The sequence below is a fragment of the Dicentrarchus labrax genome, unplaced genomic scaffold (assembly GCF_905237075.1).
Source record: "Dicentrarchus labrax unplaced genomic scaffold, dlabrax2021, whole genome shotgun sequence".
NCBI lineage: Eukaryota > Metazoa > Chordata > Actinopteri > Moronidae > Dicentrarchus > Dicentrarchus labrax.
The window spans coordinates 16,427,133-16,441,895 of NW_026136711.1; the positions used below are offsets into that span (position 1 = coordinate 16,427,133).

The window sequence follows — 14,763 nt, forward strand, 5'->3', positions numbered from 1 at the left end:
ACAACTGTACCACTTTACCCAATCCCTACCGTGTATAGATCCGTGAACCTGCGCAGCTGACACAAGCTGTAACACTGTGGAGTAACCGGGAGGGTCCTTCACAACACAACGTAGCTCTTTTAGACACCGGAAGTCAGACTGCTATGGTTCGCATCCGTTTGAGCCAAATCTTTTCTGTTTATTCCTGATCATTTTCAGTGAAAAGATGCTGTCTGTATTCAAGAACATTCCCACGCACATGGTAAGAGATCACTTCGCTTATTTGACGTGGAGCAGCCTTCATAGTAATGCTCGCTATCCATTAACGTTTTATATGAAGCTAGCGTTAAAACCAAACTAGCCCGTGCAGCGGTGAGATTGAAGTCACACCGTTAACAGAGGCGAGCCACACTTTATGATCTCCTCCATAACCCTCAACCACACAAACCAGTGCCATTGATCCACTGTAGCTCCTAACGCGGTCACATCTAAGTCACCAGCTGTCTGTTAATGCACCAACATTACAATGGGAGTTGTTTAGCGACGTTAGCTTAGCGTGTTGTTGTAACAAGTCAGTGACATTGTTTTTTATTATTAACCTGTTCCTCAGATTAGTGTAGCGATAAACAAAGCTATCAGACGACACCCAAGATCCACCATCTTTTTATTTTGCGCGGGGTGTGTGTGTGGGGGCGCTGCCATCCTAACCTCAGTGTGAGCTGATGTGTTATTAATGTTGCCTAAATGATGATTTTCCGTCTCTTGTGTCACAGGATTATAAAGGCCAGAAGTTGGCTGAGCAGATTTTCCAAGGAATAATACTCATCTCAGCGGTAACTAACCATAATCTTTGCAAAGTAGTCATTTAAAACATACCTCTAAAATGCCAGGTTCATTGGTATCATTTGTGTCTTCTCTTCAGGTGATTGGGTTCGTGTATGGTCTGATCGTTGAACAGTTTGGGTGGACAGTGTACATAGTCTTGGCTGGTTTTGCTGTGTCCTGTGTGGTAAGTTTTGGTTGTCTGCTGTATTTTTTGGGAAGGAACCATGTATAAGTTGTCCATCCAGTTAAATTAGGTGTCTGCTATTGTACCCTTGGCTGTTAACACAAAATAACACCATAAATTTCTTCGGTCTGTCCTTGACTTTAGTTGACCCTGCCTCCATGGCCTATGTACAGACAGAACCCTCTGTCCTGGCAGCCAACTTTACCAGAGACCAGCGGGGAACCCAGCCAAAAACCTCAGGAAAGTCTCAAGAAGAAGAAGCACAAATAACTCAGCACTGTCCCTGCCTGACTGTTAATACATCCTTTTATATTGGAAATTATTTAGAATTTTGTCTCACAGCTTACATTTAGTATTTGGGAAGAAATCATTGTTACAGCATCAGTCAATAATGAAATACTTGTGTGTCAAAGTAATAAACATCTGATACCGTCGATGTTTCATTTGTATTTAGAGTTGTTTTTTTCTGCTGGATATATGTTGTTGTTGTTCACAAAGACTAATTTTTGCATTTTTTGTTCAGTGTTCAATGGAAACAATGGAACCAAAAATTACATTTAGGATTTATTAGAAATCATTCAAATGTTAATATCCACAATGCATTATTCTACATTACATTATTTTGTGTTTAAGAAAATACAACACAGCAGCAGAAGTGAGATCTAGTGTCTTCAATGATACAGCATTATGTTAAGCAATTATTGAAATTACTGCATTATAAATAAACAAATTAGTATCCACTACAGAACGTGTAAAGAAGAGTGCTTTAACATGACTCGTAACGTTTGCATAGACATCCAGAAAATTACAGGATCCATTACAAATTCTATGGTTGAAAAATTAAGTAAAAAAAAAAACTTTTCACAGTTATTTACATAACAAGAGCAGCTGTATCCTGGCAATTCCATGAATTCATCCAATCCATGCAGGGTGGTCTTTTGGCAGGAAACAAATTCACAACTACTGGTTTTCACATTTCTCCCAAAGACCAAGTTTCTGTCCAGATGCTTGCCTCTTGTGACCACTTTCTAACAAGTAGTGTCATGGAAATGCAAACGTGTGTGCTCCCTTGTATACAGCATTTTCTCTAAACCTGGAAGGCGATATCCTCAAAGAATTTCAGCTGCCTCACCATCACAGCATAAGCTTGGTACTTCTCATCCCCCATCTGGTCACGAAGGCACAGCTGCAGGGAGAAAAAACAATGGACAGGTGAATTAACTTTGAGTTCTATTGGAATAGTTAAACTTTATAAATTGATTACACTGTGCATGGGCACATTAATCTGTTGCAAAGGTGTGACATGAAATGAATATACAGGTTGATCTAAAAGTCCTCTTACTACGTTTAACTAAAGTCAGTTTAACTTTATTTACAGTCTCAATGCGTCCCATTTATTACCTTTGTATGTGTGTTTACATACTGTATATTAGAACTATATATTCATATATGCATTAGAAAATCACTGAGCTACTTCTGTAACTTGTACATCTGGCTTACATCTTTGCAACTTCTATTATACTTCCTGGTGTAGAAGTTCATTCTTTCACTTAAGGGAACCATAATATCCCAAATACCTCTCGTTTGGTGTCATCCTCCTCCTCCATGATTTCCAGGACTCTGTCCAGCAGCTTGACCCCCAGGCCCTTCACCACATCTGTCCTCAGGTGTTCTATGGCTCTCCTGATCTTAGCTGGACCAGACGAGGAGCCTTTTGAAGAGACAAGCTGGTTCATTACAGGGAAGCTCCAGAGTGGCAGACTGATGACAATAGAGTTTGCTCAAAGTATCTAACCTATTGGTATTTCACCGAGTGACAGGTTCTCTGCTTCTTCTCGAGCCTTCCCATGAAGCACCAGGGTGTCCCTGTACTTCCTGTTCAGCTTAAATTCTGGCAGTGCAGTAGAGCCAAACCTGCCTTTGTCCGGCTCATTTCCACCATCTCCAATATCCATTCTCAAAGTTTGGGTCATCATGTGAACTAAATCCTGCATGTCATTGGATTCAGTCTTCCTGCAGATGACCCATAAATCATGGATTATACAGCAAATTTACTAAAGCAATGTGACACAGCAAATATGCTGGCAGACTTTCCAGAGAAATGAATATGAATAGCAAAGCAGTATGATGACTATATTTTACACAACAGTTGAACATCATGTTATTTTCTCCTGTCTTGTACACACTCACCTTTCCCTGCAGTCTCCCTCCGAACGTTCTGTGGAACTTGTGGACGAGTTGCAATCATCTTCATCTGACCGTCGCTCCGGCAGCTTATCCTGTTGTAAGGAAACACATCCCACTGTTGTGACACAGGTTTAGACAGACAGACAGACAGACTAATGTTTTAATTTCATTGAAACCTTATCAGATTAACCTCAAATGGCAAATCTAACCTGTTTTTTGTCACACCAGTAGTTCCTTTTTAACGACTGCACCAAGTACAATTCATTGTCACAGGAATGTGGTGTCAGTACCTTATTGTTGGTCTCAGGGATAGTGGCTGAAACAGATCTGGTAACTGGGGCATTGTAGTGCTCATCCTTGGTGGAAGTGACATCATAAGATGCCCTTCTTACACCACTAACACCTGTGGAAAGAGCAAAAAGTAATCAAGAAAAAAAAGTCAACTACCAACTTTTTTTTATTTTTTTCCAAGCCTCCTTGTTGTGGTTTTAAGTCCAACTATGATGTTCTGGTTTTCAGTTAAGAAAGGACTGTAAGTACCTGGTTGGCTCACACTTTCTTGGGACTGCCTCAGTCGTCTTCTCTCTCTGGCAGAAAGAGGACGATCCTGAAAATAAAATTTAGCCTCATTTTTCTGTGATTGATAAACTGCTTCTGTTGATTTCAGCAAGAATAGATCAACATAGGAAAACCTTTAGCCATGAGCACAAAAAGAACTGAGACAGAAACAATGTTTTTAATGTGTCAGTGTTTTTTTTTTGTTCCACTATCAATCTAAAATTGTACAAACTATGGTCTTAAATGATACACTTACTAAAAAAATACTTGTGTTTTTAAGACTGCAGGAATTATGAATCAGATTTTACAAACACAAAAAATATGTCAGACAGCAGAATGGATATTCAGAAAAATACACATTTTACACTAATGAGTTGTATACAGTGTGCGAGTGGAGGAGCATCGTCACCTGTGGCAGTGGTAATAATCCGTCCTTAAAGGAACCAACTGATGTGGAGGTTGCAGCTACACCAGCTTTCTTGCTCTCTGTGCTCCTCCTGCTTCTCTTCCTCCCCTCCACGGCTATGCTCTCAACAGGAGGTGGAGGTAAAGGTCTAGGAGCAGCCACCTTGAACTAACAGAAGTTATATTAAGATAAAAATGTTAAACATCGAAAAAAAGATTCATTTAATCAACCTCACTGAGTACACACTGTTTACCTTTTCCTGATCCCCAGGTGTCCGTCTTATGTCCCTCCCTCTGTGCTGCCATGATACAGAAGGTTCTGATGAAAAGTACAAGGGTGTTTGGCATACAGTGGTCACACCCGGCTTACTGGCTGGCGAGGGAGATTCCTCCTGAAGGGGGTCCTAAACAGACACAATACAAGAGTAACTTCCAGCTCTTTGGTCCATTGGATGTTGGCAGTGCTACACAGTCAGCTTATGGAAGAATGAGTACACCAATTACTCACCAATGTTGGAGGGAACGGCTCTAACAGCTTTTCAGTAGATTCTAGGTTTTCCTACAAATACATTAATTAACACACATAAACAAATACTTCATAAAAAAACAACAGAAAATCTACTCTATGACTAAGAGCACTTACTTGGATGTCTGAGGTATGGTGTTGTGTTGGAGCTCCCTTGAGAAGGATACCAGTGTCATTTTTATTGTCTATATTCACTTCCACAACAGCTCCGATATTTTCTATATTGGATTCGTGTGCAGGGAGAGAAAAAGCCTCTTTCTCCACTTTGAGCACTGGGTTCTGCATTTCAGCCTCTTTAAGTAACTCCATGGTATCATCCTTATCATCCACATCTGACATCCGTTTCTCCCCACAGACAGAAAATGTATCCCCAGGGCTCGGCAAGGCCTGTGGACGATTGTCTAACAATCCATTGGGTGCTTTCCTCTCGTCGCCTCCCCCAGTGCCAACACCTGATACAGACTTCTTCAGAGGGGGGTTAACGGGGGAAGGAGGGGGAGAAGGATCTGGTTTCCCCCTTCCCTTGCTGTCTTTGTACACAAGTTCATTACCTGCTCGTTGGTGCGACACAACTGACTGGGGCCCCTGCACCTGTCTCCTCATCGCGTCCTCATCCTCCTGTGGTTGGATATCAATATTAATGTTGCTAATGGTTGCCAGGGATACAATGCTGGCTTTGAGAGAATCAGGTGAGGAGGGTTTGGGTGGCAGAGGTGTTTGGACTGGAGTGCAGTCAGCGAGGCCGTTCCGAACTTTATGTTGCTGTGATTTCTCTTCTTTCTGAGGATGAAGAGAAAAAACAAAAACCATAGTAAACACTGACGCCTGACGTTAGAACTGGGTAAACAGCTTCAACCGTATAGTAATCAGAGCAATCCACTGCACTGTTTTTAATCTTACTACTTTGATGACTAGGACAAATCTACACACGCATATTGAGAATAAACATACAGTAATGGAACTTATTAAGGATTGGTTATGAAAATTTGGAAAACCTGGATGTAATGTTATGTATGTTATCAATAAATCAAGATAAAGCTGCAAGAACACTAAACATTTTTTGTTGATTCTATCTCAAAATAAAATAACTTGAAAGGTATTTTCTCAATGCTACTTTATCAACACAAACACTTGTTTGCTGGCTTTACTGTACCAAAGTGAAACAATGTACTAGTAAAAGGTTTTTACCACAGAAACAATGCCCCAACAACTGCTTACTGTGACTAAGTAAAAGTACTTTAATTGAGAGCGATTTAATTGTCATTTAGTTAAATGTCCCAAACGGATTAATTAAGCTTACACATATTAATACCAGTTGCCCCTATTGGGTTTTGCCAATCACAACAGCCCACTGTTAGCAGATGTATTAATGTCCATGATGTCATATCCAAGCAGCAAACAAATATTTCCACTGGAGAGATAAGGAGAGCATTTTATTTCAACAACTAGCATGACAGAGTTAGCTAAATAAAATGCAGTAAAAGACATGATGACATTCAAATCAAAAGGTTTCTTTCTTTTTCTTTCTTGAGTATAACAGAGAACAACTGTATGTTACTATTAGTCTATTATAATATATAAGAAATATAAGTGACAACACAGTAATCTAATACTGAGTCATGAGTTACTGTGGCAAATAGTAAAATATTATAGTATTATAGTAGAGTTGTCTGTGTTAAACCAGATTTGCTCTAGTCACTCACCCGTTTCACCCTGGCGAGAGGTTCATGCTGGGGACTTTTCTCAGGTTTTGGTTGAGATGACGCAGACGATGCGCTGTTGGCCCTAAAATCACCACTGCCACCCACAGCTTTCTTTCTTGACTTGGCAGTTTTTCTGGTCAGAACCAAAACAAACAAAGCACCAGTCACAATTATTCCATTTTAACTATACAGAGAGAAATTAATGACAGGAAAAGACAAACAAACAAGCATTCGGTTAGGTTTTAAAAATTCAGACATAAAAGTGAGGCGGTCTGCTGTCAGTGCCACCTACTCTTTAGTGGCCTCCAGGAACATGGCAATTTGTCGTTTGATGTACGGCTGCCGGAGGACGAGTTTGACATCAGGCCTGTCGTCAGGCCTCTTACACAACATGCTCTTGATCAGCTCTCCCAGCTGGGGATCATATCTACTGGGCATCTGAGGCAGCTTATGAGAAAATCAAATGTTATAAATTATTGTGAAACTATTTTGCGACCCATTATATGTCTAGATTATTGGGGTTTCAGAAAAATAACATACTGTATGAACTAGAAGATAATCAATTATTACATCACTGATCAAGAGGGTTTAAGTTACCAATTAACACCCACAGCTTTTTTATTTTTGGCTACTTGGGAAAGGACGAGTCTATTCCCAACTTCAGTCTGTTCAAGATATTTCCCTGAACTCTTCTGACACTCTTAGGAAATGACAAACAGATCAATCACTGAATTATATATATATCTGTTTGCAAAAAGAGGATTTCTGTCACCTGGAAAAGCATAAATACTTGGTGAAACCCACCTTTCCTTGTACTATGCGATAGACCAGGGAGTTCATGTCCTTGGCATTGAACGCATGTTTCAGCGTGGACATTTCATACACACAGCAACCCAGGGCCCATACATCTGACTAGAAAAAAAAATAACATCCATTTGTAAAGTATGACCGTTCACAAAGGAAAAAAACAACAACAGCAGACAATCAAATTACCTTGTGGTTATAGGGTTTATTAGAAAAAAGCTCTGGACTCATGTAGTAAGGGGTCCCTATGAGGGTGCTGGCCATATCATTCTGGTTTTCCAGTACTCGGGCGATGCCAAGGTCCCCAACTTTGATGATGTTTGTCTTGGTCAGGAAGATGTTCTGTGTTTTAAGGTCCCGATGAAGAATGTTTCTCTCATGCAGGTACTACAAAGCAAAATGACAAAAGTGACTTCAGATGTCCTGTAATTGTACAAAGAAAATAAATTATATCTGATCCTCACACGGCCTTCACTTTCAATCTCACAACATACCTGGAGGGCCATGGCTATCTGAACAAACCACTCCACCACCTGCCTCTCAGGTAACAGTTCGCCCTTTTGCTGTTTGAGCCGATGATAAAGGTCACCGCCTTCACAGAAGCCCATCACAATGTACAGCTGGAAGTCGTCTCCCTCCCAAGACTCCCTGTATGTCACAATGTTAGGATGTCGCAGCTCGGAAAGAAGCTGCGCCTCCTGCTCAGCAGCACGCCGTTCCCGCTTGGACGAGGTGGTTAAATTCAGCTTCTTAATAACATACTGGGGGAGAAAAAAGAAAAATCACTCTCCCTGAATTGGAAATGAAGGAAAACAAGTCATTCTACATTAATGAACATGAACAAATTCAGAAATCAAAGCGATAGGAAACTGAAGCATTTTCAACCAGACTGCAATGAACTGAACTCAGTTTAAGTTCACATTTACATAACTTCATCATTTTACCTAAATCTAATGACTGATGTAGACCAGGGATTCACAAATCTTGTCAATGTGGGTGATCCACATATAAATCAGAACTTTTTAAGCCATGAAACACTGACACAAGATCTCTGCACCTGAAATGAGTTAGCCACCATGATGTTAGGTAGTATTAATTACGCTGCTACAATTCCTTAAGGTTCAGTAGCTTAAATTAAAGTGTCCCTGTTGTCTGAAACCCCTCAAGGGTCATCGCTGCAGACTGGAGTTTCATCAACTGTCAAACCTGTGTTATTGCCCTGTAAACAACAACATACATTATGTTTACTAACATATAACTTCATGTCACTATGTCTCACAGCACACTGGAAGTGTTAACGTTATTATGTTGGCTTCATATATATAGATATATAACGTTATATATCAGTTTATGAAACATAATGTAAAAACAGCGTCTGTAAGGTTTTAGCCGACTTTAGCTAACTGTAAGCTAGTTGAACCTGAGCGGGTCTTTGAGGCGTCAAGATACACATTTCACTATAATGGTTAACGCTTTAAGTTGTTTATTTTATCTGTTCTGGGCTGTATTGAACTCCACACACATAGTTTCCGTTTCTCACCTGTTTTCGGTCTGCTTTGTGTTTCACCAAGTTCACCTCCCCATAGCTCCCTTTCCCAACGACCCTGATGAAAATATAATTATTCATCCTTCTTCAAAACGCTTCATACCGCGACCTCACAGGCTTCTGAAACATTACACGACACATCCAGCGACCATTAGGGTTTTATTTCGGCCCGTAGTCCGGCTGCAGAGACACAGATAAAAACACATGAAATCTGTGCGGGGAAACTTCGCAGTAGTTAGCTCAGTGCCAGCGATGAGAGTTTGAAAACGCAGGAAATCAGCAGCAGCCGATAGTTTTTCGTCACTAGGCAACTGGCAGCTCACTGCCGACGACGGAGAGAGAGGGTCCGCCTGCTCCGAAACACCGCTCCGTCTGCAGCACAGCGCCACCCAGCGTCCACATTGCGCACTGCAGCAGCTTTATCACGGAAGCAGCTGCTGTAAATGCTCTGCTTATACTCTTTATTTCCAGGTGTAGCAGCTCAAACTGGTAGTGCACAAATGTGACAGTGTTGTGTGTTGATAAAGATGGGGGAGGGGTGTATCAGTAACACAGGTGTAATGAGACCTTTGCTCCATTTCATTTAACCAGCACACACAATTCCACTCTATGAGTTGCACATATACTCTTTCTGCCATAAAAAAAGGCAAACATCTCAAGAAAAAAAGTCATAATAAATATTGACTAAGATTAAGATAAGATAAAATGTTCCTTTATTGATCCCCCGTAGGAGAAATTCAAATTACACAGCAGCAGCATAGGGGAATGTGGTGCAAAGAGTACATTGTACAAGTACAATAGGGATCACTAAAATAAGAATATTACAAAATATAATAGAAAATATAAAACTTTAAATGAAAAATATATACACTATATGCAATATATGCAATGTGCAGTACAATAATGTGCAAAATATTTTACCAACACACACTCAATCGTGTATCAGTTATAATAGTACAGAACAATTATGATGTTACTTAAACTTTACATATTTTAACGTTTTGATCAAAATGACCATAAAAAGTTGATGCACCACACCCATGGCTCTGTCTTTACTACTAAACTTGGTTGAATTTCAGTCAGATCTTTTCTGTACACTTGCCATGAACTTTACCTGGTCTGTTTGGGGCCCTGCAATCCACTAGATGGAGCACTAGACCACCACAAGCTGAGACCGCACATCTCCCCAAGTGGAGCGCACCGGGCAGGGTGAACGGACATGGAGAAGTTAGCTGTGTGGGATTCATACTGGGCTTTATTTTGAAGTGAATTAGTTAAATTGGTTTCATGTGGGGTTTGTTCTGTTATAACAAATATATAGACAAAGATAAGACATATAAAACACGAATAACCAAGACAAAAATTCAGATTGAATTGAGCATATGGACACGCGAAAACAAACAGATGCGATCGAGGAATTAAATCTATTTAAAGAACAAAGAATACAAGTTCAATAACATGCAATACAGACAATGTGTTGTGTAGGAAACTGAAGCATCAGGTTAAGCAGGAAGTCAAGGAAACCCTCTCAGGGTCAGATAAAATGTGGCCACTTTAAAAGTAAGATCTACTTTGCTATTACTACCAGCATTACCAGCTGCATGTCTATCTCTGTCTAACTTCTTCCTGTACAATGTTCTTGGAGATGAGTCGGAGCAAAATAAAACAAGAGTCCGTTTCCTTGTATGTATACATACGTGGCCGATAAAGCTGAGATAGTAGGCGGCATTGATATGTATGTTATCATAATCACCGTCAAACCCGCACACCCACACCAACCCACCTAGAAGCACCGCATCCTGCGAGCACTGCCCGGGGATTTCACGGGTGGAGGGCGATGTGACCAATCCCGAGGCAGAACTGTTTACCTGTGCGGCCGCAGCTCGAGCGGTGATTGGTCCGCTGGCGTCCTGCCCCGAGCTGACGTCAGGAGGAGCGCTGCTAGTGAGGTTGCCAAGTACGGACTCCGCGTGAGAGCGCGCCGAGTTGGAGAGACAGACGGACACAGGACACGGCTGCTGGACCTTATTGACTGTTGAATTTCAGGTAGGAACAACAGCTGCCTCGCTGCCATGGCACCAACTTTTAATTCTGACTCTCCCACAGAGGATAGAGAGGTTGTTGTTGTTGTTGGAGCCGTGGGGTGCTTTCTGGCTAGGGGAGGGGGGGTTGACAGGTCGTATTCAAGCAGCGTTTATCTGTGAGTAACGTTAGCTGACCTCACCTGGCGTTCACATTCACTCCGTGATTATGGGGATTTTTTTGTTTTCGTATTAGAGGAACTTTTGGAGGGAGAGTCACTGACTTTAAAACTGCATTCAGCTTTACTACATTGGGAGGGAGGCAGCTGAAGTGAACAGCAGCCGTCAGTAATGCAGATGTACTCTCATTCACATCAAGAGGAGCTCTGTGTAACTGAAGCTGCAGTTTCGAAGATCAGATACTGACATGGAATATGGGAGGGACTGATACTCGTCTTCTTCCATACCAGAATAACTAGATTGCTCCCTGAATTAGCCTAATGTAATGTAATAAATTAAGTTTATACAGTATGGTCCGACCATCTAGAAATAACTCTACTATGTCTTGAAAGACCCCCTTTCATTATTCATCTCTACAGCGGAACTGGTGCGAAGGTATGGATGTGTGATTTTCCACTGTTTGAGTATTTTTAGTTTTTACCCATTCCCTCATTTCTCCTTCCCCTTCCCCTTTTTTCTGTTTATCTTCCCCTTTCTCTCTCAACTCTCTCCCTTACACACACACACACACACCTCCTCATCTCTTCTGTCTATGAGATCTAGTAAAGAGAAGTCTGCTTATCAATTAATAAGCCCACTTTGAGAGGAGATTTGTTGTGCGTCATTGACACCAGCTGACCAATCAGCTTGCTGTTAGAAAACCTCAGTCAGCCACTGGGTGCATGGTGTTGATGGGTAGGGGGGCACATGCAGTTTTGGAGGGGCACCATGGCAAGCAGCTGATACCTTTTTTTGATGGTGTAGGTTAGTTTTCTGATTCCTATTACAGTTCACGTTGACAGGCGAGTTACAGGGAACCAACAAACTGCCTCATCACTGCTCTCTCTCTCTCTCTCTGTGTTCATGCTTTCAAACGTGTTGCTCTTGGCACGCAGGAAGAAGCCCACAACTGCATCAGTTCAACCGTTTGACCCAATGAATCGTTTTTATCTGTTGTGCTAAATAGGTGAATAGAGTTTTGTTGTGCTGGCTCCAGCTTCATTTGAGCTGCATTTCGCCCCGGTCGATGTGCATCTCTCCACTTGTCTGCAAATTCCTGAGACACCCCAGATTTCCAAAGAGACAATAAAACCGTTAAGGTAAACAATAACACATGTTGGGAGTTGCAATAAGGGTTGCTGTCATTCAAAAATGCATGATACTGTAGGAAATGTGATCCAAAACCAGGGCAGCTGCACTTTATAAAGACTCCTCTGCTTTGGTCTTCAGGTCAGATTTCAGATTTATGCTCTGAAAGCATTAAAAGATCAGATATAGCAATGCACCCGAAAAGAAGTAGTAAAATAAAATCACTTGGAAAATGGTTAGTGAAGCATGTCCTAACATGAGTGCAGTCCGTTGGCAGGAGTGGAGTCTTTGTTCTTAACTTGGCAGAAGAATTCCTCAGTTTGGAGCCTTGCCATTAATTGTCTGCTAAGATTTAATATAATAGTAGTAAAGGCGAGTCAAAATCAATATTTCAGTGTTTAAAGACAAAAGAGAATCAACTTGTTTATGTGTTGTTATCAACACTTTTGTAGAGAGACAAGCCACCCAGTTTAGAGTAAACAAGTGGATTTGTCCTGAGATGTGTTCAAGAGTTCAGTTTGGTCAAATTTTTGTTAAACTTCATATTTTAATGTACGTTTGTTTCTTTTTATGTTTGATTCTGTGTGCATGCATGTGTGTGTGTGTGTGTGTGTGTGTGTGTGTGTGTGTGTGTGTGTGTGTCAGTGCTGCAAAACATTTTAACACCACTGCAAATTAAGTTTCACTTCAAACAACACGCTCTAACCACGCCATTTCGTCACATTTAACAGTGGTTGTGTGTATGTGTGTGTGTTTCTTCTGTCCACTGCACATCACAGGAATGGGAAACCAGTGAGTACAGCGACTCTCTTCTGTGTAAACCTTAAACAAGGGTGAATGCTGCATGTCACAAACCACTCAGGAAATTGTGTTTATGGTATTGTGCGTCTCCCTATCTCAAGCCTCTTCAATCCTGTTGCTTCTTGGGTTTTTTGAGCAGCTTATCTTCACCCATCAGCCAAAAGTCATGTCATCAGTGGACATGGAGGGGCTGTTTTTTGCCTTCTACATGCTCATACGATACCTGCATGTGTCTCTCTCCTCTACTCTCCCACTTTTTTTTTTTTATAAACTTGCCCCCATCTACCCCTGCGTGTCTTAAACTTGAACCTTATTCTGCTGTTTATAGCATTTGCCTGTTTGAAAAACAGACTCCCCTTGCTCAACTTTGTCCTCAAAGCTCCAACTGCTTGAAATGTGTTATTTAAAGTGTTATGTGAAGTTGCCTCATGTGAAACATATCCAGATGTTTGTGCCACTAAAGTAAAATCCAAGTGTTATGAAGGAGATTTAGGTGCATGTTGGTATTTTCTGGGCACACAGTTAGTTACTATCCGTAGATTTCTAAAATGAACACAACCTGTGACAAGCAAGCGTTGATGCATTCATAGATTTTAAATGACTTTGATGTTTAAATGAATGTTCAATATCACCCATTCTCAGTGCATGAATTAACATGAATCTCCATGAATCTCCATATGAGCAAGGTGAGATGCTACAAACAAGCAGTATATGAGAGGTGTTTTCACTCTTTCTCTGGCTTCAGTGTGCTTGAAACGGTCTAGTGCTGTTGCAGTCCATTTAAAGAGAACAACGATGCCCTGCCTAAATAATTAATAAAATAAATGAATAATTAAAAATAATATTTTTATTTTTAATTAATCCTTCTTGATACATCTTTTCAGTGTATCTCATTTAGTCTCTAAAAGGGCCAAACTGCTGACAAGTCTCTCACAGTTTACCAGAGCCTAAAATAATCTCTAAAAATAGCCTTTACAGTTAGTTTGAAGAAAAGAAAAACTCCCTCTGTAGATAAAAATGGTTCATTCTAAGGAAACAAACACAGTTGTTATTTTCAGGTGATTATACACTAATGAAAAGATACTTATTAATATTATATTCTATTTATGCCAGTAGATCCTCTTAAATGTTACACACTGGACCTTCGTTGAAGGTGGAAATCATATATATCATATTCGTACTTAATACTTAATTAATCAGTTGGTTTCAGCAGTACAAACTCAATATATTTTCCTCACAACCAGACATAAGAAAGCCTAAAGGATCTCAACATGAGAAAATACAAAGATCACCTGATTCTTCCTGAACATTGGAGAAAAAAATATCATGCTTGGTAATGGATCCTCAATTTCCAGACAGAGAGAGAGACTGGTGTCAAGTTGAAGATGTACTTAGGATGGAATAGAGTTACAGCCTACTACGTATTGTTTGTTTGTCCCCTACTGTAGTTATTAGACGCCAGGAACAGAACCCCCAATATGGCAGATTTACCGGCCAAGCTTTTACTCGCATTTTACTTCCTCTTACTGCTTCCCCTAATCACATTACTTTGCATGATGGGGTTTTCATAACCAATTTAGAAATACTTCCTTTTTCTTTAGTTGCTTTAAATGGCATGCAAAATGTAGTGGAGGAAATGATGAATGACTCAGATAGCAATTGTTCAACTGTAAGTTTTGTTTCTCATTCTTTTGGTACAGACAATTTATATCAAATGCACACCTCCGGTCATGAATTGTAAATGGTCAAAGTACTTGTGAATTAATATGACATTTAAAATCAGACCTACGGTCATGTGAAAGCATTACTTGTGAATTGTACTTTATACCTGAGAAGGTTATATCATTTTTCACTGCTTCTTGTGTGTGACATGTAACGTCTAATCCATATCCAATTACCACACCCCAGATGCTGAC

The 14,763-nt window shown here is 40.5% G+C and overlaps 3 protein-coding genes across 6 annotated transcripts in view; 2 read left to right on the forward strand and 1 right to left on the reverse strand.

Annotated features, from left to right (window-relative positions):
- Positions 1-73: 73 nt before the first annotated feature.
- Positions 74-1,422, forward strand: spcs1 (signal peptidase complex subunit 1). The gene is made up of 4 exons (XM_051413900.1): positions 74-241; positions 753-812; positions 902-988; positions 1,133-1,422. Exons 1-4 carry the CDS (start codon positions 206-208, stop codon positions 1,256-1,258), a joined length of 309 nt encoding a protein of 102 aa, XP_051269860.1. The 5' UTR covers positions 74-205; the 3' UTR covers positions 1,259-1,422.
- A 117-nt stretch (positions 1,423-1,539) lies between these two features.
- nek4 (NIMA-related kinase 4) lies at positions 1,540-9,031 on the reverse strand. 2 transcript variants are annotated; one of them, XM_051413863.1, is made up of 16 exons: positions 8,712-9,031; positions 7,666-7,932; positions 7,361-7,558; positions 7,172-7,279; positions 6,660-6,814; positions 6,368-6,500; positions 4,782-5,444; positions 4,647-4,697; positions 4,393-4,542; positions 4,143-4,307; positions 3,716-3,782; positions 3,385-3,578; positions 3,179-3,267; positions 2,784-3,001; positions 2,566-2,699; positions 1,540-2,174 (listed from the first exon to the last, which is right to left on the reverse strand). In XM_051413863.1, the coding sequence occupies exons 1-16, from the start codon at positions 8,796-8,798 to the stop codon at positions 2,076-2,078; spliced, it is 2,778 nt and encodes a 925-aa protein (XP_051269823.1). In that variant the 5' UTR covers positions 8,799-9,031; the 3' UTR covers positions 1,540-2,075. The 2 variants fall into 2 exon arrangements, with proteins under 2 accessions (XP_051269823.1, XP_051269824.1); XM_051413864.1 differs by having other exon boundaries at positions 3,466-3,578; positions 8,712-9,030.
- Positions 9,032-10,628: 1,597 nt separating this feature from the next.
- camk1b (calcium/calmodulin-dependent protein kinase Ib) overlaps positions 10,629-14,763 on the forward strand; it is a 34,827-nt gene continuing 30,692 nt past the window's right edge. Inside the window, exons 1-3 of one of the 3 annotated variants that reach the window (XM_051413886.1) lie at positions 10,660-10,763; positions 11,925-12,057; positions 12,826-12,838. In XM_051413886.1, the coding sequence (XP_051269846.1) occupies positions 12,828-12,838 (11 nt within the window). In that variant the 5' untranslated portion in view covers positions 10,660-10,763; positions 11,925-12,057; positions 12,826-12,827. Of the gene's footprint in view, positions 10,764-11,924; positions 12,058-12,825; positions 12,839-14,763 lie in introns of all 3 variants that reach the window. The other 2 variants (XM_051413888.1, XM_051413887.1) reach the window with 2 other exon arrangements.

Coding starts and splice junctions, on each gene's coding strand:
- nek4 (XM_051413863.1), bottom strand. CDS start 8,798: ATGAATAATTATATTTTCATCAGGGTCGTTGGGAAAGGGAGCTATGGG. Junction 4,308..4,392: donor CACCTGGGGATCAGGAAAAG/GTAAACAGTGTG, acceptor AACTTCTGTTAG/TTCAAGGTGGCTGCTCCTAG. Junction 3,268..3,384: donor ACTGGTGTGACAAAAAACAG/GTTAGATTTGCC, acceptor TCCTTACAACAG/GATAAGCTGCCGGAGCGACG.
- spcs1 (XM_051413900.1), top strand. CDS start 206: ATGCTGTCTGTATTCAAGAACATTCCCACGCACATG. Junction 242..752: donor AGAACATTCCCACGCACATG/GTAAGAGATCAC, acceptor CTTGTGTCACAG/GATTATAAAGGCCAGAAGTT. Junction 813..901: donor GAATAATACTCATCTCAGCG/GTAACTAACCAT, acceptor TCTTCTCTTCAG/GTGATTGGGTTCGTGTATGG.